The 22814-nt window shown below is 50.0% G+C and overlaps 6 protein-coding genes across 6 annotated transcripts; 3 read left to right on the forward strand and 3 right to left on the reverse strand.

Moving 5' to 3' along the window:
* Window positions 1–452: 452 nt before the first annotated feature.
* Window positions 453–1599, reverse strand: FTJAE_741 (autophagy protein; the record flags this gene model as incomplete). Its single annotated transcript, XM_037354124.1, has 3 exons — window positions 453–506; window positions 562–1027; window positions 1076–1599. 3 exons carry the CDS (start codon window positions 1597–1599, stop codon window positions 453–455), a joined length of 1044 nt encoding a protein of 347 aa, XP_037212143.1.
* A 660-nt stretch (window positions 1600–2259) lies between these two features.
* On the reverse strand, window positions 2260–3301 carry FTJAE_742 (pre-mRNA splicing factor cwc24; the record flags this gene model as incomplete). Its single annotated transcript, XM_037354135.1, has 2 exons — window positions 2260–2698; window positions 2751–3301. The coding sequence occupies 2 exons, from the start codon at window positions 3299–3301 to the stop codon at window positions 2260–2262; spliced, it is 990 nt and encodes a 329-aa protein (XP_037212144.1).
* Window positions 3302–3798: 497 nt separating this feature from the next.
* FTJAE_743 (alpha-1 6-mannosyltransferase HOC1) lies at window positions 3799–4798 on the reverse strand (the record flags this gene model as incomplete). The annotated part of the gene is made up of 2 exons (XM_037354146.1): window positions 3799–4637; window positions 4690–4798. The coding sequence occupies 2 exons, from the start codon at window positions 4796–4798 to the stop codon at window positions 3799–3801; spliced, it is 948 nt and encodes a 315-aa protein (XP_037212145.1).
* Window positions 4799–5952: 1154 nt separating this feature from the next.
* FTJAE_744 (uncharacterized protein) lies at window positions 5953–6399 on the forward strand (the record flags this gene model as incomplete). Its single annotated transcript, XM_037354157.1, has 1 exon — window positions 5953–6399. One exon carries the CDS (start codon window positions 5953–5955, stop codon window positions 6397–6399), a length of 447 nt encoding a protein of 148 aa, XP_037212146.1.
* A 4737-nt stretch (window positions 6400–11136) lies between these two features.
* On the forward strand, window positions 11137–16912 carry FTJAE_745 (Anucleate primary sterigmata A; the record flags this gene model as incomplete). Its single annotated transcript, XM_037354168.1, has 3 exons — window positions 11137–11607; window positions 11671–16729; window positions 16782–16912. The coding sequence occupies 3 exons, from the start codon at window positions 11137–11139 to the stop codon at window positions 16910–16912; spliced, it is 5661 nt and encodes a 1886-aa protein (XP_037212147.1).
* A 1619-nt stretch (window positions 16913–18531) lies between these two features.
* Window positions 18532–21533, forward strand: FTJAE_746 (LIM-like homeobox protein; the record flags this gene model as incomplete). Its single annotated transcript, XM_037354179.1, has 2 exons — window positions 18532–19007; window positions 19058–21533. 2 exons carry the CDS (start codon window positions 18532–18534, stop codon window positions 21531–21533), a joined length of 2952 nt encoding a protein of 983 aa, XP_037212148.1.
* Between the last annotated feature and the right edge of the window lie 1281 nt (window positions 21534–22814).

Below are 22814 nucleotides of genomic sequence, written 5' to 3' on the forward strand. Positions count from 1 at the left end.
ACTTAGAGCAATTTATACTGAATTATGTTAAATTCACCCATATTTTTATATCATTTAGGATATGTATTAGGCTTATACAACGATTACATGTCAAGTTTCTCCTTCAGCCCCGTGCGGGAGATCTGAGGGGGTTCTGTAAGGTAGTCAATCACATAGCATCAATCGACGATACCGGTACCTAGGTAGCATACTTATATCATCGATACTTAGATATCCAACGTGCCTTTTGTGAAAATCCTAAGCATCTAAGGTAGGCACATATTAACCTGCGGCTTCCGTATATTCATGCTGGAAGTGAGAGAATCCACACTGTCTGAATACAATTGCTACCATAGAAGATCTTAACAATCGAACACCGTCAACGCCTATTCTCCTGATATAGTGATTCCGAGTCCATACTTTCTTAACCGTATCTTGCCCACAAGTCTAATCTCAGTCATTGATTCGCCCGATTAGACACCCATGGTGAAATCGTGCTCGATACCAGGTGTCACACTGGCCATGAACTAGAAAACAGGTTAGAAATCGGAGAATAACCATACGCAACATGGAGAGACCTACCTTGAGGAATACAACTAGGTACTGATCCACTCGAATAGCAACCTCCTGATCATCGATCTCGGTCTCCTGGACCTCCTCCCACTCATCCTTGTCCGCTGCCTCTTGAGCGCCCTTGACATCCAACTTTCCAATCTCGTCTACCAGACCCTCCATACCAGACGGTGTCTGGCTGTTACCGGCACGGAGCTTCTCACGACGCAGACGAAGAGCCGCATCAGCACGGTCGAGTAGTGTCTTCATGACTGAGGCGTGCTTGCAGGGATGCACAGAGGCCATCTTGATGTTGTTGGCGAAGAAGGGGAAGTCCTCAAGTGTCACTGTCTTGTCCTTGTAGTCGCCGACAATGTCCTCTGTCATGTCGTTAGGGGGTAGCGGCTGACCGCTGGCAAGATAGCCTGAGAGATACAGACGGGGTGTTCGGTAGTAGGGGGAGTACATGATGTAGAGCGTGTATGTACGGTGAGCGCTGCTAATTGTCAGTACATCTTCCTAGGATGCGAACTTTGTAGCATACCTGTTCTTGGAATCAGCGCCAGAATCGCGAATAATAGCCTCGTCGTCGTCTTCATCCTCCATGTCAGGGATTTCATCATCATCCTCGACAACCTCTCGATCACCGACATTTCCGGAGTCATCCACTGTCCTCACCTCCTTGACCTTCAGCGGCTGAGAACTAGCCAGACCACCGGTCCTCAGCCAACCATCCTCATCGTCGCCAGTAGCGCTCTTGAAGTCGTCGCCGTCGTTGACGAGAGCTTCCTCATGGCCAGCGTCGCCTGCAAAGTCATCGTTCAGGCGTCGATGGCAGGGAACGTTGCGTGTGACGAGGAACTGCTTTCCGGGAGGAAGATGGCTCACTCGCTGCTCAGGAGAGTCGGCATCGCCCCAAGACCAGGTCGGGAACTTGTACACAAGGTAGTCACCCGCAGCGAGGAACTCTTCAGGTGTGATTTGACCAGTCTGGCGGAAGGTTGACTTGTGAGAGACGGGTGTATAACGATCCCGTAGGGTGTTGACTGTGGAGTAGATGTAATTCATGATGGCTTCGTTGCGTATCGATTCGCTCGTTCGATAGAAATGATGTCTGTTGATGTTCAAGGAGTCGGAAAGATAAGCTTGTCGGAGTGTGGACTCAGATGCTGTATCGCTGAAAGGATGCGGGGTTGAGATTCTGTATAAGCTTGATGGTGAAGGGATACAAAGGAGTCGAAGTTCAAAGAGTGAGAAAGGTTTTTAAAAATAAAAAAACTTTGTCGGCTCTTCGTCACGTCTGCCTAACAAGAAGGCGGATGACTGATAAAGAAAGACTAAATATGTTACGGTACCTGAGTAATAGGCTTCACTGGTGAGGCGATCACATGGAGATGTACATATGCCTGGACCCCTCATTGGCCGTGACGTGGGGGACAGCCACTCAGAGTTGGGGGGAGCTTGAATGAAGCGGGTACGGAGCTGGACTTATCTTATCAGCATGCACGTCATCTTCCAGGAGCTTTCCTCACGTGTATACCATGAGCCTCTCCTGGGCAGATGAGAGTCAGTCTGGTGCTTGGATCACAAGGACAAGAGAAGCAGAATTAGCCATGGTCAGTGAATTTATATAAAGTGATCAAGTGCTCTATTCGGGATATCGTGGTATCTTTTCTTCTTCAGAATGCTTTGTTTAAAAATACATGTCTACAAGCTCAAGCTCATTGCTCATTGCTCCTCCTGAGCCTCTTCCTCTTGCTTTTTCTTCTGCTCTTCGCGCTCTTTCTTTTTCTCTAATAGCTTCTTCAGCTTCTTCGCTGAGTTGAACACACCATTCGTGCCAGCTCCGCATGCAGCGCATGTCGGGTCTTTTCTGTATCTCTTGAGAGCACATGGCTCACAAAAGTAGTGTCCGCACCTTGTCTGAATAGGTTCCCTATATGGTCCCTCGCAAATAATACATGCAAAGGGGATCTTTTCAAGCATAGCAATCTCATCTGCGTCGTCTGCTTTCTCAACCTTCTTGTCGCGGTTGGCGCTCGCAACGACGGTACCGCCTAGGTTCTTCTTCCCTTTAGTAACTTCTTCCCACTCTCTGTCAAGTTGCCAGCCTTGCTTCACATCGTCTCGAATATGGGCGAACACGCAAGAATCGCCAAATCCACACCTGAAACGATTAGCTAGCTGCAATCGATGCATTGGATTATGTATCCACTTACCAGCCGGTCTTCTTGTAATCTTTGCAAACGTCTGGTTTGAAGTCCATGACCGTGATGGTACGGACGTTTGAGGAGGCCTTGACGGGACCTTTCGCTCTGTTGGGCGCATCGGGGTTCTTTTGGATGAAAGTAGTCTGATTTGCGAGTCCTTTGTATGTTCCATCTGGCTGCGAGTCCTTTACGGCAGCTCTTGTTGAGCCTAGGAGGTTCTTTGCTGATAGCGCATCCTGAGAGTCCTCGTCGTACCAGTTGCTATGTTTTGTCGCGTCATTGGTACTTGTGATGGGTACATTGCGGTCTGCTGTATAAACCGTCGCTTGAAGATCCACCTTCCCTGTTGCCAAGTCTTTTGAGGATGCTGTGACGGTGAGAGTCTTCTTGCGCCGCTTCACGCGCTGTCCCGACTCGTCTTCTGACGATGAGTAGTCGCTATCATCGCTGTCGGCGGGAGGTGGCGTCGCTGGTCGTTTGCGCAGGTTTGCTTTGCCCTTTGCTCCTCGCTTCTTGAATAAAGGGGCAGACGCTTGTGGTTCTGTTGTTGAATCGGCCATCTTTGTGGTTCTTAGTGGTCGATTTAGAAGTGACGGGGGTGGATTTTAAATGCAACCGTTACAGATTGGAAATCAAACTTTCTAGACTCTAACGTACCTTAGGATGGAGGGATCTAGAAATGATCATGTGACTGCGCGTAGCGTTGGTGTCAGAGTTGGGAACCAGTCAAACTTGAGTAACGACATTTGGCAATTGTCAAGTATTTCTTCAAGACTTCGATATGATGTCTCCATCGAATCTCGATTATCTCATTTCTTTCAATCTCGCTGTTTTGGCGGGCGAGGAATCCATCTGCACTGAGACTAAATCCACCTTTGGCCCAGCTTCAGTATCACGAGAATATGATCTATCAATCCGTAGTGGTACCTCAAACTGGCGCGCTTCTTCTGTATATATAAATTTCTCTCGTCGGTTGCCCTTGGACATTCCCAAACCACGAAATCTTCGGGAACGTCTCCCATGATATCACAAACGCCATATATATCGCCTCTGGGCATCATCCAGGATGGCCATCTCGCCATGATCCGATAAATAAATGCTCAACAAGGATAGTTGGATCTCCTTTATCATGAGTGTGTTCTTGGGGCAACCATCCAAAGCTATCCTTTGGCAGGACAAGCACATCGCCAATCAATCGAGGTTCTTCAAGTCTATCTAGCTCATTCCCAGTATGTTCCACGCCTGTGGACTCCTGGAAATAGTCCATGAGAACTTTTGTGAAAGCAAAAGGTCCAGTAGTGGACATGACAACTTCGAAAGAAACTGCCTCCCCGGGCTGCTTGGTCCCAAGAAGTTTCTTGAGATCCTCTGCCACTTGGTTCACAAGTGTTTTGATGGCAGGATGGTTTGGCTTGGCCAACACCGAATATTGGCATAACTGCACAGAGTATGGGGAGCCAGGCCAGATGGGCTGTTTGTGATGGTCATTTTCTATCCCAACGACCAGATTCACTGAGCCTTGAAACTGTTTCGGGATCCATTTCGATACTGGCTGATGGGGGTATACGTCGATATCAGCCCATACACCACCCTCGCGCAACAGTATCAGGTACCTCAATAAATCTGCTTTCAGAATTGGGTCCTGCAGACTTGTGAAGACGTCTGAGATGTTGGCATCAAATCGATCGAGAACATAAGCGTCATTGTTGGCATCAGTAATGCGCTCATACCGCCAACCAGGATTGACTACACGCCATTGATGTGGAAAACCAACAGTTCTCTCAGTCGGGTTTTCTGAATCATCTTTCCAGCTTTGCCATATCTTATGTGGAAAAGGTTCCTGTTGCAGAGTGACAGGAGCTGTAGGCAATGGTGCCTCTTCAGATAAGCTACTTGCTATCGTATGTATTAGCAAGCAATCCAAGCTGAGGGTTTGCGAACAACTAACGTCTTATCCTACCACTATATGCGTAGTTGACAGTCAAAAAGATGACGATCACGACGGCTATTGAGGCAGTGTAGACATATTTTCGGTGCGCAAAAGCTGGTGACAACATCGTGGCCAGACCGACTACAATGTGTTGAGGGGAATTGAAGCGACTCGACAGGATGCGACCAGCTTCGGGCAGAATTACAATAAGACAATTTCAGCCCTGTCGCCATTAACCGCGGCGACTGATGGACCCCTGAATCGGTGTGGGGCCGAGTCTCCGGCCGTGTCGGGATACAGCTTCTTGCAGCCAATTATCGATCCTCTGTTACCGCCCGGTATAGGAAACCATTTAACCACAACTGTCTTCAACCAACACGCCAGTAAGAGTTCACGATATGGTCTCATGTGGAATCTACAACCAACACAACTTCAGCCCTCGTTAGAGATGTCCCCAAAATCAAGCGATGGCCGGGACAATTTCTTGGGACGATACTTGTAACTGCTGGCTAAGCCAGCGAGCGTCTATTTCTGTATAGCACATGGTGCTTAGACCAACGGCTTCGTGCAGCTTCTCATACACTCCCTGGAAGTGCCAAGGTTGGTGCAACCAACAGTTCCAAAGACGAATTGCTGCATGAGTCTAATCTCTAATCTGTTGGGTTGCTCTTCAGCTCCCTCTCCGTCCTTTCTACTCAGCTTTCTCCTAAAACTCTGTGCTTCTTTTCCCTTCATGGTACACACATTTCTCTGTGCTGTTGTGCAGATCAACTATCAAGATGAAAAGGTCCATCCTTTCTCTCCTATTTCTTTCCTTCTCACAATTATGTTTTGCCGCCAACAAGTGTTACTATCCCAACGGTCTGGAAGCCGAAGACCATCCTTGCGATCCTGATGCTAAGCAGAGCGTCTGTTGTTCTGGAGGCCTAGGAACAGTATGCCTGTCGAACAAATTATGCATAGGGGGAAATGGAAATACCGTGCGAGGTTCATGTACGGATAAGAATTGGAATTCGCCCGAGTGTGCAATGTTCTGCCTGGGTTGGTGACGATGATGCAAAAGATATCGCACAGTTATACTTACTCTTCACAGGCGCTGACACAGGAGGGACTGACCTGATCTCATGCTCCAACGTTACAAACAGTGACACATCTTATTGTTGTGACCACAACACCAACTGTTGCAACAGTGGCGTCGGCAGATTCAATGTGCTCCCATCTGACCCCGAAGTTTGGGCGACATGGAACCGAAAGGCGACTCGATATGATGTTGTTGGTACAATGTTTAGTGACCAGTCCACGACCGAAACCGCATCAGCAACAACGGACGTCATGTCTTCTACGGCATCTGTTTCTTCTTCTTCGACCACGACAAGCGACGCATCCATACCGTCCAGTTCTGTGCCGGATACACCAGAGCCATCCGAAGCACCCGCAGGGCTTTCCACCGGTGCAAAGGCAAGAATTGGGGCTGGTGTTGGTGTCGGAGCTATCATGGCTGTCGCTGTTGTATATCTCTTTTGGAAGACGCGCAGAAAGGAAAAGGCTGCTAAGAAGGGCGAGCAGCAACAGCCTTCGAATAACAACCCGATGACGGATGCTTGGCAACAATCTCAGTACGTGTATACTTCAAAAGGCTATCAGTATCAACCTCCACATCCGCAAGAGCTATCTGGGACTCCGTTGCAGGGCTTTAATGGGCCGGCTGAGTTGCCAGCACATAACTGACGCCCATGTATTTTTTGTTTCATGTCCAGGGTGGTGGGAGTTCCGGCTTGGGCCATGTATACAGTATTAGATTACGCTTGAACCATTAGATATGTAGCATAATATCATTAGAGTTGACATTGACGATATTCCTGGCAGAGCATGTTGAGACAGATCACGGTGTTCAGCCAGTGATTTTCAGGGTATGCAAAGAGGAGGTGAATCCCAGGTTACCTATCCCAACTTCGAGCTAGGTAATACTGCATGATCGTCCATTAAGAAAAATACGCATTCTATAAGTAGGGTCTTTGCACACACCTGGAGTTTATGGCACTTGGACCCTGATCTTCGGACGAAGTCATGAAATAGCCTCACTGAGGGCATGTATATACCTAACCAGCCACGGGAAAACCCTGTGACCAAGAGACATGCCTTTACACAAAGCTATTGTACTATTGGTTGCCTCTTGGAGCCTGAATAGATTGTGTAATTCTATGTGCTGACATCCAATGTTCGATGACTACCTTAGGCGTGTCACAGTTGCTACCCTGTACCCACGTAATTTGATGCTCAGAAATCCAACGTCGCTCCTTGGACTAAAGACTAAAGAGAACGAATTGTTGTCACTAAGCGCTGAGGCCTATTAGTGTTTACTTACCGATTGCGTAGTTGCTTATACGATAATAACTGTCGCAGTGTTTGTTGATGTCTTCTTTTGACGTGACAGATGCTACCTTAATACATTGTCACGGAAACATAAATGACACGTAGAGAACTCACACTCTCCGTTGTCCAACAATGACCTCTCTTACATCAGAACCCCCTTTCTCCCGCATGATACATGAACTAATGTATGATTCACCAGCAGAGGCCGTCGTCGAAGCAGTGCATGGAAGCGATATTGAGATGTGAGGCTTAGTTCTGACGTGTCTGTAGAGGAGTTGCCCACAGAGCTGCAATTGGCCAAGACGCCAAACGATAGCTCAATACCAATGCATGGAGGAGACTCGTATTGGCCAAACGGAGCTGAGAATTGCATAGACAGAATCAGCCAATGCAGGTAAAATAAAACCTTCTTCTTTTAGTTTTTGCTATTTCATTTTTGGACACGGTCTGGATCGATCGCGGGCAGCTCCAAATCCAGATCTGATCAAGCATCAATCACATCACATCTGTTGGGAAAAGCAACCGACAGAGAGCAAAAGTGAAAGAAAGCCTGCAAGGTCAATAAGTTAGTCCATCGTTCTCCGCTAACTAACAAGGTTTGGCAGCTAAGCGTAATTGGCCGAGGAGAGACCCTGGTCAAGGACAACCTTGGCAGAGAAATGAGATGAATGAGGGTGTTTATGCGGACCGTTGGAGAAATACGGGCGCCTTTTGGATTTTCGGTTTTGTGCGCATCTCGTTGATGATGCGATGACGGCATGTGATACCAGATAATCAATTCCTGGTGGTGGTTGGTGATGGTGTCGTGTTGTTGACTTTTTCGAGGTCACCAAAAGTCAACATCACGAATCGCGCAATGTTGTTTGTTTGTTTTCAACCATTCTAGGCTACTCTCCTCGAGCTTCACAACCGCTACTGCATGCACATGCAGGCTAATCATGCCCTACTATCGTTTGCATAAACCCCGCAGCCTTGCACCAGATGACACCTTGAGAGTAGTAGCAATGCATCTCGAGCTCATTGCTACAGAGACATGTTGAGTAAACAAGGAAAATGCCTACAATTGAGTTCCAACACCGGTCGATCACTCAAGATTTTGGCTCGTGCTGCTGAGTTGGCAGCTCTGCTAGCGGCATTGAATTCTTTGATGGACGGGCTGGAAGCTCAGTCTTTGACGTGAGGCGTTTGCCTAACGGCGACTAAAGAAAGTGTGGCAGCTCTTTTACGATGATGAAAAGCCCTGATGAACGCCTCAAGTCGATGCTACTGGCCTATCATAGCTGGTGTTGAAGTTTCCAAACCGCATGCAGAGTGCAAATGTTTATATCGATATCGAAACGTACTGTGCTGTACATTGGCTGGTTTGTAGATGAAGATAATCCTTTCATTCGTCCACTCACGCTTGACAGCAAAAGAATTAAAGCTGGGATGAGCATAGCGGGTAGCCTACAGTAGCATTGTAAATCAATCCCGCTCGTTACGTAGCCAATGAGCATATCCTTGCCTGACCCCTTCTCGAAGCTGGAACACAGACCTGTTGATGGTCCTTGCTATGGAATTTCAGGCGCAGAATTGGGTACGATACTTTACGCAACCAAGCTGATAAGAAGCAAAGCAACATCGATGATCGAGGCAAACAATGCATTGAGTAAACATGATCGGAACAAAAATAAACAATGACTGAGTAGCTCAGCCTGACTAGCAGATCGAGCTATGTATCATCCAGAGACAAGTGAGCTTTTAGCTACAGTACTACTTTAGCTATCAATAATGCGGTGTCTTTCACGGCCGTCCCACTCTCCACGTTCCACTGTAGACTCCACGTTCATCCCAGTCATTGATACTTTGATACTCCAAACAGAAGAGCTCAAGACTCGAGAGGAATCTGTAGTGCAGTCAGCAGGTCATGTCCCTTGTCCATGTACATCTCGGTAGCCAGCAGTGCAGCTCTACGCAGGTACTAAGAACGCAGGGGCAAACAGTGGAAATCATCAGGTACCGTGCAGGACCGCTAAAGCAACAAGGGCCTGTATACCACAAGTCATCTAGGAATAGCAACATTCGGGCATTTTACAGAGGAATTCACTTTAGATAGCCAAGGCTGCTTAGATTCCCATGAACGCACAGCCTACAAACTGGAGCCTGTACCTTGTTCAAACCCCGTCATTGAGTAAAGTTAGATGGTAGACAGACCCGGAAAAAAGAAGAAAGAGCAGGAATCAGAGTGCTCAGCTTCACTTCACCTTTCGCTTCACCCTGGGCCTGGCCTGAGCTAGCAGCTGTTCCCCCGTCGATACTCCATTCTCCTTACCTGACCGTATCCTCAAATACTTTACACAAAAGTAATTCTAATCCCTCTTCTCTTTTTTCGTCTACGACCTCTCTCTCTCTCTCTCTTTCTTTTTCCTCATACTCGTAATACTAACCCAACAGCAAAACCAATCGACACCGACGGGCGATAGGCGATAGCCCCGAAGGAAACGGAACGGAAACAAAGGGAAAACAGACGGCGCGTTTACTTGACCTCAGTCTTGGATGCCCTCTACCAATCACTCGGCATCGTCGTCCCCCTTTCGATACTGTCCTGTCTTTTAGGTCACCGTCACGGGGCCATCCATTCATTCATCTTTTTCTAAAGGACAATCGACTCCGACGCGACTCTTTGAGAGAACTTACTCCTTAGCAGTTCTTGTCTTGTCTTGCTCCTCAGTTCTTCACTGTGACGGACGGATATCTCAATCGCTAGTGCATCTGCATAATTCCTTTTCCTACTGCTTCGTATTTCAGCCAACCTCGGACCCTTTTACAAGGGCGACGTCCCAATTCCTAGCGAAGAACCTCAAACGTCACCGGCCGGCCGCCCTTGAAATCAGTCGATCCACCCCAGTCCACTCTGGAATTGAAAAGAGACTTTGTCGCCGGAGCAGACTCCACCTGAACGTCAGGTACCAGTGCGCACCATAATTATCAACATCTCTCGTTGTCACGCGCGCTCTCTCGAGTCTGGACTCATCTTCTTTTTTCGTCGTCCTTTTCTCTTTCGCCTCAAATCTCAACAAACGCCCACGTCACTGCTGGGAAACTCTGTCTGCGCCTCCTTTGTCACCGTTGGCTTGGTTGCATTGGTGACAGAGCGCCGCTTGAGCGGTAACGAGCGTTTTCGGCCGTTGGAGATCCTTCGAGTTGCCAATTCCACTCGGGAATGAGCAATAAGATCGCTGTCGCATAAGTCGTCGAGAAAACATTCCAGGAACCAGCACCAGAAGTTCTCCAAATACCACAACTGCCTTGGTCTGCCTCTGCCAGAGAGAGGTGCGACGCTTGAACCAGAGTCAACAGGGGTAAATTCCCACTAATTACTGGTCTTGGTCTCGGTACAACCCACTGTGTGTGTCGTGCAGTCTGCCTGTGCTTTTGCTCTGTTTTGTTTGTGCGTTGTGCGCTTGTGTGCTTTGCGGTACCTGACTAAGGAGGATCGCTGGCGCCCATTCGCTATTCGACCAGTGTGTCAATAATTAGACACACTCTCACCCGCAAATCTGGGCATTTCCAATCGCATTTTCTCTCGACGACCGACCGACATTTCGAGGTTCCTCACGTTTGCGCTGCATTACACTCATTCTTTCAACTCTCTCTCTACTACTGAAAGCTCCTTTTGTTTTGTTACGTTTCTAATCGCCTTTCACTTTCACTTGCACTACTTTCTTCCATAATACTTCTTTTGTTTTTCTGTGGGAATTGTCTTTATTTTTTCTCGCAGCCGGGTCTGCTCTCTTACAGCACAGCACCTTAGCTCCAATCTTGCGCACTCTCCCTGCAGGTGGCATTGCTGCAATCTGACTGGTCTGTCTAATCTATTACGGTACCGGTACTTTAACAAGTGCTGTACCCCGTCTTTCAACAACAAACACGACCCAGCTTCATTTAGCCAGCACAACACGTTCGAAACTCTCAACACACCACAAACACAGAGCCATCACCCCTGCGACGGGCCTGTTACGTCGTCCGTCTGCGTATCTTGATGTTTTCAAGGCGTGATTGAGGAAGTTTTCCTTGCCCTCTTCGGAAGAGGGCCACATTTGCTCTGCAATCATGGCTTCTTCACTGGCTTCCGACAAGCCAAGCTTGCCCGCTCCCGGCGCAGCGCAATACGACCCTTTTATCACAACAACACCGCCTGCGCCCGCGCCTGTGCCGGCTCAGCACCGATATTCGAACTACGATCATGATTTTTTCGTGACTGGCCCTGCTTCCCCAGAATCCGCGAAGCGAGCGCTCGCTGCTCATCTGCAGGAGACCGAGCGTCGCCTTGAGGAGGCGGGAAAACTGGGTAATGCCTTGGTTCTCCAGCGCAAGCAACTCACCGAGCAACTTAAGGAGATTGAGAAGGTGAACAACGAGGAGGAACTGTCCCAGGAGCTTCGTGAGCGAATGGTTGGCATTGAGAAGGAGTTTAACACATTAACTCGAGAGTCCGCCCGGAATTTATTGCCCAAGCAAAGAGTTCCCAGCAATGAAGTCAACCCCAATTCACCTTTCGCGCCCGAGAACAAGGGCGGTAGAGTATGTCGCTTTCGCATCCCAGGCAGTAAACGATTTTTTGCAGTTAACTAACATTATTTCCAGCGATCTGTCAGCCCTTCCAAGTTCGAGAGCCAAGCAACAGGGTCGCCTACGAAGTTGACTGTGCCTAATCGCAAGATTCGCAACCAGCCCTCAAACCGGGTCCACGATATCGAGTTCGCCGCCGAAATTAGTACTTCTCTCATCGCGCAAGTTCGCAATCTTCAAGGTGTGCTCGCCGAGCGAGACGAGGAGAATAAGGATCTCAAAGCCGAAAAGGCACGACTCGAGCTTGAAGCAGAGGGGTTTCAGCAACGCTTCAAATCCCTTGATGAGAGCGAGAATCGATATAAGGAGGAGAACTGGAATCTTGAGACCAAGTTGCAAGAGCTCACTGCTCAACACAAGGAAGCTTTGGATCGTGAGAAGAAACTCACTCAGTCTCTTAATGTCATAAAGACGGAAAAAGTGACTATTCAGCGAGAACTTGATGAGGTCAAGGTGCACCACGCACGATTGATTGACCAACATGCTGCTGCCGTTAAGCAACACGATATTGAGCTTGGTACTGTCAAGCGCAATATTGCCATGGCAGAGGGCGAGCGTGCTGCTATGCAACGCCGAATCGATGACCTTACTGGACAGAACCAAGAGCTCGCCAGGGCCTTCGCATCTCAGCGACGCACCGTCACAGAACTGGAGCCCAGCATCCGCGCCAGTGACGACGATCTCGAATCATCCGCCGACCATCTTACTCCCGAGCATTCGCCGCCAGTGTCCCCTATCAAGGGCACTCCCCGCCATGCCATGCTTGAGACCGAGACTATGAAGTCATCTCTCTCCCACGCTCAGCGAACCATCCAGAGTCAACGAGGTCTGCTCCACCGTGAGAAGACCGAAAAGCTTGAGCTTCGACGTATCATTCAGGATCTTCGCGATGATCTCGAGAAAGCACGAAGCGATGCGGGTGAACACAAGCCCCACCGAAAGTCTCGTGTCAAGGAGTCTAAGGAATTCAAGAAGCCTCCCCGTCTGCTTGGATCGTTCCGCTCCAGCAGACAAGAGGTTATCACTGACGACGGCGAGTGGGAGGACCAGAATGATGTTTCTCCTCGCGCCTCGGTCTCGCCAATGATCTCCAGGTCTTCTCTCAGCAACAGCACCCAGACTATTCTCCCTAGTATTGAGACCTCTCACCCAACGGATACTGAGCAGTTCGAAACCGCTAATGAAGGTGGCGAGTCTGCATTTGAGACCGCCAACGAGCGTGGTACCGAGACTGAGGACTTCCAAACTGGGGCCGAGGAAATGTCAGGTAGTGATGATACCGAGACTGAGGGTACGACCCGAGGCTTCGGTAGCATGAAGAATGCTCCACGACTTCCCGCCGGCTTCACTCGTCATGCAAGCAGCAACTCACTGCATAGCACTGCATCGACTTCTGGCGACGAGGACGACTACTCATACACCAAGACGCCAACTGGCACTATAGGTTCCCAGAGAAGCAGCCGTTTCCGTATGAGCCGTAGCATTTTCAACCGCTCCAGACAAGTCAGCGAGGAGCCTACCTTCCAGAGCAGCCCCATCAGCTTTGCCAGCAGTCGAGAGGGAACACCCCAGGCCGGAGGACAGAGCCTGTTTGCCGAGCTGCAAGATTTCGGCGGTAGTGACGACGATTCAGCCGGTCCTGGTACACCCAGTCGCATGCGTGCTCGTTCTATGACTCCTGGTTCTATTCGCCGGGGATCATCACCACGACCTGCGGTACCTCCCATGCCCAAGGTTATCATGGTTGACAGTGGTATGATGACTGAGCCTGTTAAGATCGTTCCCAGACTTTCTGGCCTTGGAACGTCGCAGATGTCTACCACTGGTGTCATGACGGATGATGGAGATGAACACTTCGCTGAGTCGCCTGTTAGTGTCGTGGCAGCGATCCGACGTGCTTCCATGCATTCCTCGATTGGACCATCTGGCGATCGTGATCGTCGTATCCCCTCTTGGGCATATGATAGTCTCGCTGACTCTAGGCCAATTTCTATGGTCTACAGTGACGCTGGTGCTCAGCATGACCCCGACATGGAGAAGAACTTGGCTCTGTTCCCAGCTCCTCCATCTATGCTACCCATCCTGCCTCCCAACTTGACTATGTCCTCGATCGCATCTGAGGAGGTTGAGCCCGTTTTGGAGCCTGAAGTTGTTCCAACTCCTCCAGCATTGACTTTCACAGCCCTTTCTAACCAGACCGTTGAGCCTGTGTCTGAGCCAGGTAGCCCTGTCCCTGACCTGACAATGACCTCGATCATTTCTCAAGAGCTTGAGCCTCGCGCTGAGCCTGTCGTCCTGCCTCCAGCTCTCAGCTTGTCTGGCATTGTGGCTCATAGCCTCGAGCCCAAGGCCGAGCCTGAGGTGCCTCTGCCTGATCTGTCCATGACTGCTATTGTCACTGAACAGGTTGAGCCTATCGCAGAGCCTGAGATTCCAGCTCCAGTCCTCAGCCTCTCCTCCATCTCAACTGAGATTGTTGATCCGATTGCCGAGCCACCTGTGGAGCCTGTCATGCTCATGCCACCACCTCCGGCTCTGTCCATGTCCTCCATTATTGGCGAGCACGTTGAGCCTATCGCCCACAAGAACCCAGAGCTTAGCATATCTAACATTAGAGGAGAGAACATTGAGCCTATTTCTGAGCCCGCTGTTCCTGCTCCTGAGCTTCTTATGTCCACCATTCGAAGCGAGCATGTTGCGCCAGTTGCGGAACCTGAGCACAAGGCTGTTATCCCAGCTGTTGTCGCTCCTTCTCTGCCTCCCGCTCCCGCTCTGAGTTTCTCTGCTATCCAAGGAGAGAATGTCGAACCAGTCGCTAGCAAGGCACCCGAGCTTGCAATGTCTAGCATTGTGGGCGAAGCAGTCGAGCCTATCGCTGAGCCAGTACCGGTGCCTGTCATCCCTGAACTCACCATCTCAACCATTCATGGTGAACAGGTCGAGCCAGTTATCGAGTCGGCTCCTGAGCTGTCTATCTCTGCGATCCAGCGAGAATATGTTGAGCCTACGGATCTCCCTGCCCCTGATCTGGCTCTGTCTTCCATTACTGTTCAGTCCGTCGAGCCCATCAGCGAGCCAGAGAAGGTAGTTCCCAAGCCATCTCTGAATCTGTCATCTATCTATGCCGAGGGTTGTGAACCTCGTGAGGAGCTTCCTCCCACCCCCACTACCCTCGTGTTTTCTGGTCTGTCTACACAGAATGTCGAGCCTGTGTCTGAGCCGGCCCCATCTCTGACTTTGTCTGGTATTACCTCTGAGAACGTCAAGCCTGTTCTTGAGCCTGTTTCTCTGCCTCCTACTCTCGTAATGTCCGATATTGCGACTGAAGGTGTCGAGCCTGTCAGCCCTGTCTACAAGACACCTACGCTGCCTGCTTTTGCATTCTCTAACATCGAGTCTGTTGAAACCTTCCCTGTCTCTCCTCGAACCCCCAAGAGAGACGGATTCATTCTGCCCCGTGACATGAAGTCACCTTTCATGGAGCAGGATGTCCCCAGAACACCTGAGAACCAGCGTGGCATTGATCAAGGGTCATCGCCTCTCATGGTTGAGGATGAGAACGGCCAATCTCCTAGTGATACTCCTGAGCCTGCCACTCCGGACTCGGAGCGACCTTTCGACAAGCCTGTAGTTATTATGAACGACCAGGGTGCGCAGACATCTCTCACAGCAGATGTCATTGACGCCATGTTCAAGGCTCGTGCTCAGACTGCCTTCAGCCACCAGAAGAGCCTGTCGATGGCCAGTATTGGAACTCCTGGAACCACTGGCACATATGGAACGGTCCGAATTCGCCGATCACAGGAGATGTTCGAGACTCCAAGCCAGCACGAGCGTGACACTGACGATGTCTTCAACACCAGCCCCATCCGTCGTCCTGGAAGCTCCAGAAGTGGCAGGGCATCCATCCAAGGAGCTCCTCCTCTGCCTGCGAACCACCGCCAAGTCATCGAGGCTGCGCGATCCAACTCCTCTCACGGCCCTCAGAACAACATGGGACCACCTCTCTGGCCTGCTTCAGCGCTTAAGCAAAGGCCAACGACCCCAGGAAACACGGCTGCCTCACCAGCGTCCACCGCTCGTGCCACGCCTACCCAGCGTACTGTCCGAAACCCTGTCAGCTACGGTGAGCTCGGAAGACAATCGCCATCGAAGCATACAGCGGCATCTAGGAAGTCCTCTGTATCCTCGTTCGCTTCAGAGCTTGATACTCGATTTAACATGCGCCCTGGCGAGATGGGCATGGATCCTTCCGGCTTCGGACCCAACACTGATCCCCGCATGATCCAGGCTATCACCCAGACCATGATCGGTGAGTATCTGTGGAAGTACACTCGCAAGACAGGTCGTGGGGAGATGTCAGAGAACCGTCATCGCCGCTACTTCTGGGTTCATCCTTACACCAGGACTCTTTACTGGAGCGACCGAGACCCCTCAACTGCTGGTCGCACTGAGCTCAAGGCCAAGAGTGTTCCTATCGAGGCTGTGCGTGTCGTTACTGACGATAACCCCAGTCCTCCTGGACTCCATCGTAAGAGTTTGGTCATCATCTCTCCTGGCCGAACCATCAAGTTCACTTGCGCAACCGGACAACGACACGAGACCTGGTTCAACTCTCTTTCGTACCTGCTTCTCCGCACCAACAATGAACAAGCTAATGTCGAGGACATGGCGGAGAACTTCACTAGAGAGGATGTTGATGAATTCAACCCCCAATTTGGACAGCGCGCGGCTAACGGGACACGACCTGGAGCGCCTCCCTCTCTGTCGTCTTATAACTCTCGAACAACCCGTAATGAGTCGCCTGCAGTTGGTATGTCTATGAACATTCCAACTCTGACACCCAAGGCTCAGCCACAGCGCCCCGCTGGAACGCTGAGCAAATTGAGTGGTTATTGGAAGGGAAGCCAGCTGTCTGGCACTCTCACAAGTCGCCGCGGCCGTGGTAGTGCCCATAACGTTAACATTTATGAAGCCAGCGAGGCCCACGACAGTGCCGAGGATGTGAGGGAGATCATCGAGCGGCAGGATAGGGAAGCTGACCGTCTCGAGAATGTCCGAGCATGCTGCGATGGTAAGTTCAGGTGGTAGCAAGAACGAGAGTACATATACTAACAGTGCCCCAGGCAAACATGATGTCGGAACTCTCCACCACTTCTCCAAGCGAGGCCGTCATGGCAACAGCACTCACACGCACTCTCACCCAGGACTTACACACTCTCATACTACTATGTCTTCTCTACGCTCTCGAGTTTAAGCACATGCGGACTCATTCACCTACACATTTATTCCATTACCTGTAGAACACCATTTCGAGCAATACACTGTTGTATGGCGAACACCAACTGTTACGATCGACATCCTTCACGGACTTTCACGAGACTTATGATTTTCTTGACTTTTCTGCTGCGCGTCCTTGACAATGAACCCAGGAGCACTGCGACCAAAAGACTATAATCACTTCACTACAGCCAAACACCGGCTACGACCTGTCAAACTTTTCCTAACTTGTCTCTGTTTCTTATAATACTGTATGCAACCACCATTGCAGCCGACCATTCAACCTACCACAATTAGATCTGCCGATCGAGTCTAGTATCGACGGAGACTGAAAAACACCAAAAAACATCAACACACCACACCACACTGCATTTTAGCCAACACATTATTTGTTTGAGCAGACCTCTCTCAATCGGATCAGCGCATGGGAAGCTGGGAACGGACCTACAGGAGTTTTTGTCTTGTTTACTGTCCAGGTGTTATCTAGTATAGCGCAGCTCACCTGAGAAGTATTGATTCATGTAATGTTCTCGAGGCTGTGGTCAAAAGAGAAGAAGGAGCTTGCGTATAGACGCGATGTGCTTGGAGAGTTTCTAGGCGAGGGGTATTGATGACTGAATGAGATTTTCGTATTAGACTGATTGATTGATGTTGGCGTTGTGAGGTCTCGATGTCTACTTTATTACTGTTCATTTCGACTTGTAACGACTTTTGAAAGCAAGTGATTCGTCTAATGGCTCCAGACAGCCCAACATTATCATTTAAGCCATGAAATGTTAAGTTTATGGGCTGTTTGCGCTTGTTAACCGAGGCGGAGGACAGATTTCAGTTGACATTGCATATGTAGCCTCCACCCAAAGACCCAAGACAAGAGAGGCCTTGTGATGCCTCCACTGGATTTGAGTTTCAGGTCCCAGCAGAACGGCCTCGACTTTCGGGCATGGTTGTTAGTGCGGTACGTTTTTCAGCCCATTCCCATCGAAGAATTAGTGCTTCTACGGCGATCATCAAAGTTAGTAGTTTTGCCAAATCAAGTATCTTGTTGTACGTCAGAGAACAGCACGTCTCACGAGGTACGGGACTTGAGAGATATTTATTTACTGGATATAATCATGAGAGTATTAGCGAATGACCACTGTATTGTCCACTGAGACCCACTGAAGGTCCTTCATTCTTTTACCGCTGTCTCCGTGAATATCTTGTCTCTCTACAAGGTACCTTGTCCTAGTCGTGAACGGCGGGGGAGGCCTGTCAGCCAGTGGATTCATCACATGACGTATGTAGCCCGTAAGCTCGAGGTACCTTCCCAAGGTATGGTACCTCTAGCCTCTAGCGGTGTCACTTACATACACTCACTTGAAAGTGCCAACCTATCAACTAACTCCGCGTATAATCTTTCCGTCTCCCCCAACCAAGATCTCGCATCGTCAACTACTTTTTCCTCCCTTCAGTACCTGATCGACCCTGATCTTTTCCTCTCCATCCGATGCCTCCTTCTCGCTGTATCCTCTAGCTATAGTCTAGGGTGTAGTATAGTGCCCCTCCTGCGCACAAAGCTCCCTTCAGAGAGCCTTTGTGGCTCCGGAATTCGGAGCCATGGCCAGCTTCAAGTCTCTTCTTATAGCATACGTCCTCGGCGGTTTGACCTTTATACCGCTGGTGATAGTGTCTGTGCTGGCCTTCATATTCTATACCTCTCCCATCGTCGACGACACCGCCAACGAACCGAAATACAGCCCCATCGTCGACAAGGACGATGATACAACCGCCCTCGAGGCCGCTAAGCGGTCGCACAAGAAGGACAACCGCCCGCACGAAAACGACCTCGATGTAGCCGCCGGCTTCTTCGCTGTGTGCAGAGAGTACACGCCTATGGGGATCAATGCGAAGCCTATCGAACGGTCAACGCCCGTGGGATCTACGACCGTGGCTCCTTCGAGCCCCAGTGTCTATCAGACCATGTACCGGAGCATATTCGAGAGGAAGCCCACGCCAGGGCCTCTAGACAACAACAGTAACAGCACGAGTCAACGGCCCAAGAATGCGGGCAACGTTTTCTATGTGGTGTTGAGGTTTGTGCAGCTTATCCATACCCCACATCCCTTTGCTGACCTTTGTCCAGACATGGCCATCTTATGTTGTTCGACGACGAAGAACAGGTTGAAGTCCGACATGTTGTTTCCCTGGCATACCACGAAATCAGTATATACTCAGGCGGTGATGTCACTCCTGAAGGCGAACTCTTCATCAAGCGAAATGCGATCCGACTGTCCCGAAAACAGGCTGGTGCCGAACTGACTTCTGACAGCCCTGTTTCTAAACCTTTCTTCCTATTCTCCGAAAACTGTTCAGCAAAAGAGGATTTCTACTTTGCCCTGCTCAAAAACCAAGAGCAGAGTTTCGGGGTGGACGGCCAAGTGCCGAAGCCATTGCATTTCGATGTTAAGAATATCATCTCACTGGTCCAGAAGCTTCACTCTACGGAAGAGAACATCCATTCAAGATGGCTAAATGCATTGCTTGGGAGGGTCTTCCTAGGAATCAACCAGACGAAGGATATCGAGACCTTCATCCGTGAGAAGCTCACTAAGAAGATCTCGCGTGTTAAACGACCTTCATTTCTTACTCATATTACCATCAATGGAATTGACACCGGCTCGGCGGCACCTTACTTTACGAACTTCAAACTCAAGGATCTTACAGTTGAGGGAGAATGTGTCGTTGAAGCCGACGTCAAATACTCGGGAAATGCTCGTATTGAAATCGCTGCCACAGCAAAGATCGACCTCGGCGCTAGATTTAAAGCACGGGAAGTCAACCTTGTCCTTGCAGCTGTTCTCAAGAGAGCCGAGGGTCATATGCTGCTCAAGATCAAACCGCCACCAAGCAACCGAGTTTGGGTAACTTTCCAGAGCATGCCCAAGATGGAAATGGATATCGAACCCATTGTTAGTGCGAGACAAATCACTTATACAGTCATCCTTCGACAGATCGAGAATCGTATAAAGGAAGTCATTGCAGAAACAGTTGTGTTGCCATTCTGGGATGATATGCCCTTTTTTAAGACGGAGCACAAGCAGTGGCGAGGCGGTATCTTTGAAGGAGATGACGCCACGATTTCCACTAATGATGCCGAAAGTATAGTCGCTGCAGCAGGAGATGTCGCAGCTGTGAGCCATCTTGATGGAACCCCGGACTTAGTAGAGGAGACGAAACCCCTGGAAAAAAGCCAGACGGTCCCAGTCATGGAAGCAACACCACCGCCAACGGGTCTCTTTGGGCGCAGACTTAGCAGGACAGGCACCAACCCTCAAGCTTCTGTTTCCGCTTCTGCTTCATCAACCAGTGTCGACTCTAAGGGACCTGGTGCAAGCCCAGTATTGAAGCCCAAGATCTCCAAGGCGTCCCTACAGCCTATCGTGGGTACTGATGCCGCTCACGCTGACATTTTCAAGCCATCGACATCACCCCCTGATCATGCTACTAATTACATGGCGGCTCTGCACTCCCGCTCACACGACGCTTCCCCCAAACCCCCCCAGACTTCAGACGCGCCTTTGGAATCATCGTCTGCTTCCCAACGGTCAACCCGGTCTTCACGCTCTTCCTCATCAGCAAACGAAGCCCTCAACAATGATGTACCGGAAGACACTCAGAAGACTCCTGTTGCTATCGGCCGTCGTAACACGACCTCGTCGACTGGTTCATCTCACACTGATGAAAGGCCAGGTTCCTCTGCTGCCTCCTTGAAAGAGTCCATCAAGAGCCAGACAGGGTCACTGGGAAGGAGTTTCTTTACACGGCGTGAGCATCCGGAGGTACCTGTTCAAGTGGACGAGGAGTCGGACCACAGTGAAGCCTCTCGAGACCATCCGAATAATCCTCTCCACAGACAGACTACGCTGGCGGCTGTTTCAAATGCAGCATTGCAAGCCAAACAATGGGGCTGGAACGCTTATCAACGACACAAGGAAGCACGCAGACAGGCAGAGCAAGCAAACCATCTTGATCTCAGCCAGCCCATGGGAAGAGGTCAACCACTACCTCCTCCAGGAACACCTCTCCCTAAGCCTACAAATGGCATGACGCGGATAGCACCCCCGACGAGTGTTCCTGCGAGGAAGCCAGTCCCTGGACACAATTCGGTAGAGTCTCTTGAGACTCACCACGAAAGCCATCCTGAGCACGAGCATGAGCATGAGAAGCATGGCGACCACCGTCCTCCCTTGCCTTCTCGCGGACGGCGTAGACAGAGCCACGCACCTGAACCGGACAATGGACAGAATGTATTCGTCGTTGCCGCCCCAGAGGACTCTCAGCCCGCTACCCCATCGGGTGATGACCCTTCAAACCATCAAGTGTGGGCTTCCAGTGATGAGCAAACAGTGACAGATAGCGGGACATCTCATCCTCCCTCGATGATCACCAACGAATCCTCACTTGTGCAAGATGAAAAGTCAGCCAGCCCTATAGAGGCAAAACCTGCCGCTCCAGCCGCAGCAGACGACGACGATGACTTTTCTGGATGGATGGACAACGAACCGTTAGATATGGAAATCAATGACCCTGTACAGCCAACTGCACAGGAAGTCAAGTAACACACAAGGAGAGAGAGAGAATCAGGCGTTCTGGACCATGACAGGCTGGGGATAACTACAAGTTCCCGATGGAGCAAGCTTCCTTTGGACTTTCCTTTCTTATAATTATTGTTGGATCGGCGTTGCTGGACGGTGGATGGGCTCTTGGTTATAGGTGCTACATCAGATATACCTCAAGAATTGAGTAGTAATTACACGCAGCCTACACTGTACATCGAAATAGTTGCAAGTGTCGTTGGATGGCTTTATTTGTCTTGAGCCGTCAATCGAGCACATGAACGAATGGTGCTTGAACATGCCGAACAGCGAGCATTCCCACAAGCGCGTCCCGGTTTGACATCCCTCAGCTCGCCAAACAGAACGACAGACGGCTGGATAATTCTTTGGCAGCACTGATTCGTTCAACAGCAGCTTGCCTTGACTTCAAAGCAATCCTTAAATGCCTTGGAAATTGTGACAAATTTCAAAGTGCACTGATTAAATGCCCTCGTTGTCATGTTCTCTGCTCGGCTAACGGCATCTTTGACCTTCACATACATTAATGATCGGCTTACGACTGCTCTAAACCATCCCATAAAGATAATCAGACAAGAGCATGGTTGCTGCACTTGCAAGAGAATATTCTCACATGGTCATTTCACCGGGTGGTTATCGCAGTAAAGCCCCCACGTGTTAGTCACAAAGCAGTTGAGTCGTGGACGATCTCGGGAAGACATTCCTTTGCAAGAGCAAGAGACGCCCCTTGATAGATAAAACACAGAGGCAAATGCAAGACAAAGATCGTGAAAGTTCCGTAACGCCGAGATGGAGGTACTGTATTGAAAGAAGTTGAATGCAGCAGGCATTGTGTTGTGTTGTGTCGGGTTCCGGGGGCCAAATGGACAGCATAGCATGGTCATGCCTGATTTTCATTGTTGCATTCACTTTGCCACCACTCGGCAGCAGTACAAGTGTCAGCTACCAGCCGATAACAGTTCTGAGCTTGCTCGTCTTCGTACCGAGCGAGTGTTTCATGTGCCCTCGTGTATATCGCATCGGCAGAGTAAGCACAAAGAGAAATGACGTCCAGTGCTCACTGTAACCTGTAACCAGCCTGGAAGGTAGCAGCTCAACACACCCACCAAACAGTTTACCTACCTATACCCTCGGTTCTTGAGAACGGACAAGCGGGAGAAGGGGATATCGAGGTCCTGTCTGCTGCTTCATCATTGACCCAAGTTGGTGTGAGTGATGTTATGCGACAGGAAGTATTGAGCAAGGGCAGACTTTGCAGCTTCCTTG

This window comes from Fusarium tjaetaba (assembly GCF_013396195.1).
Source record: "Fusarium tjaetaba strain NRRL 66243 chromosome Unknown NRRL66243_c0000018, whole genome shotgun sequence".
NCBI lineage: Eukaryota > Fungi > Ascomycota > Sordariomycetes > Hypocreales > Nectriaceae > Fusarium > Fusarium tjaetaba.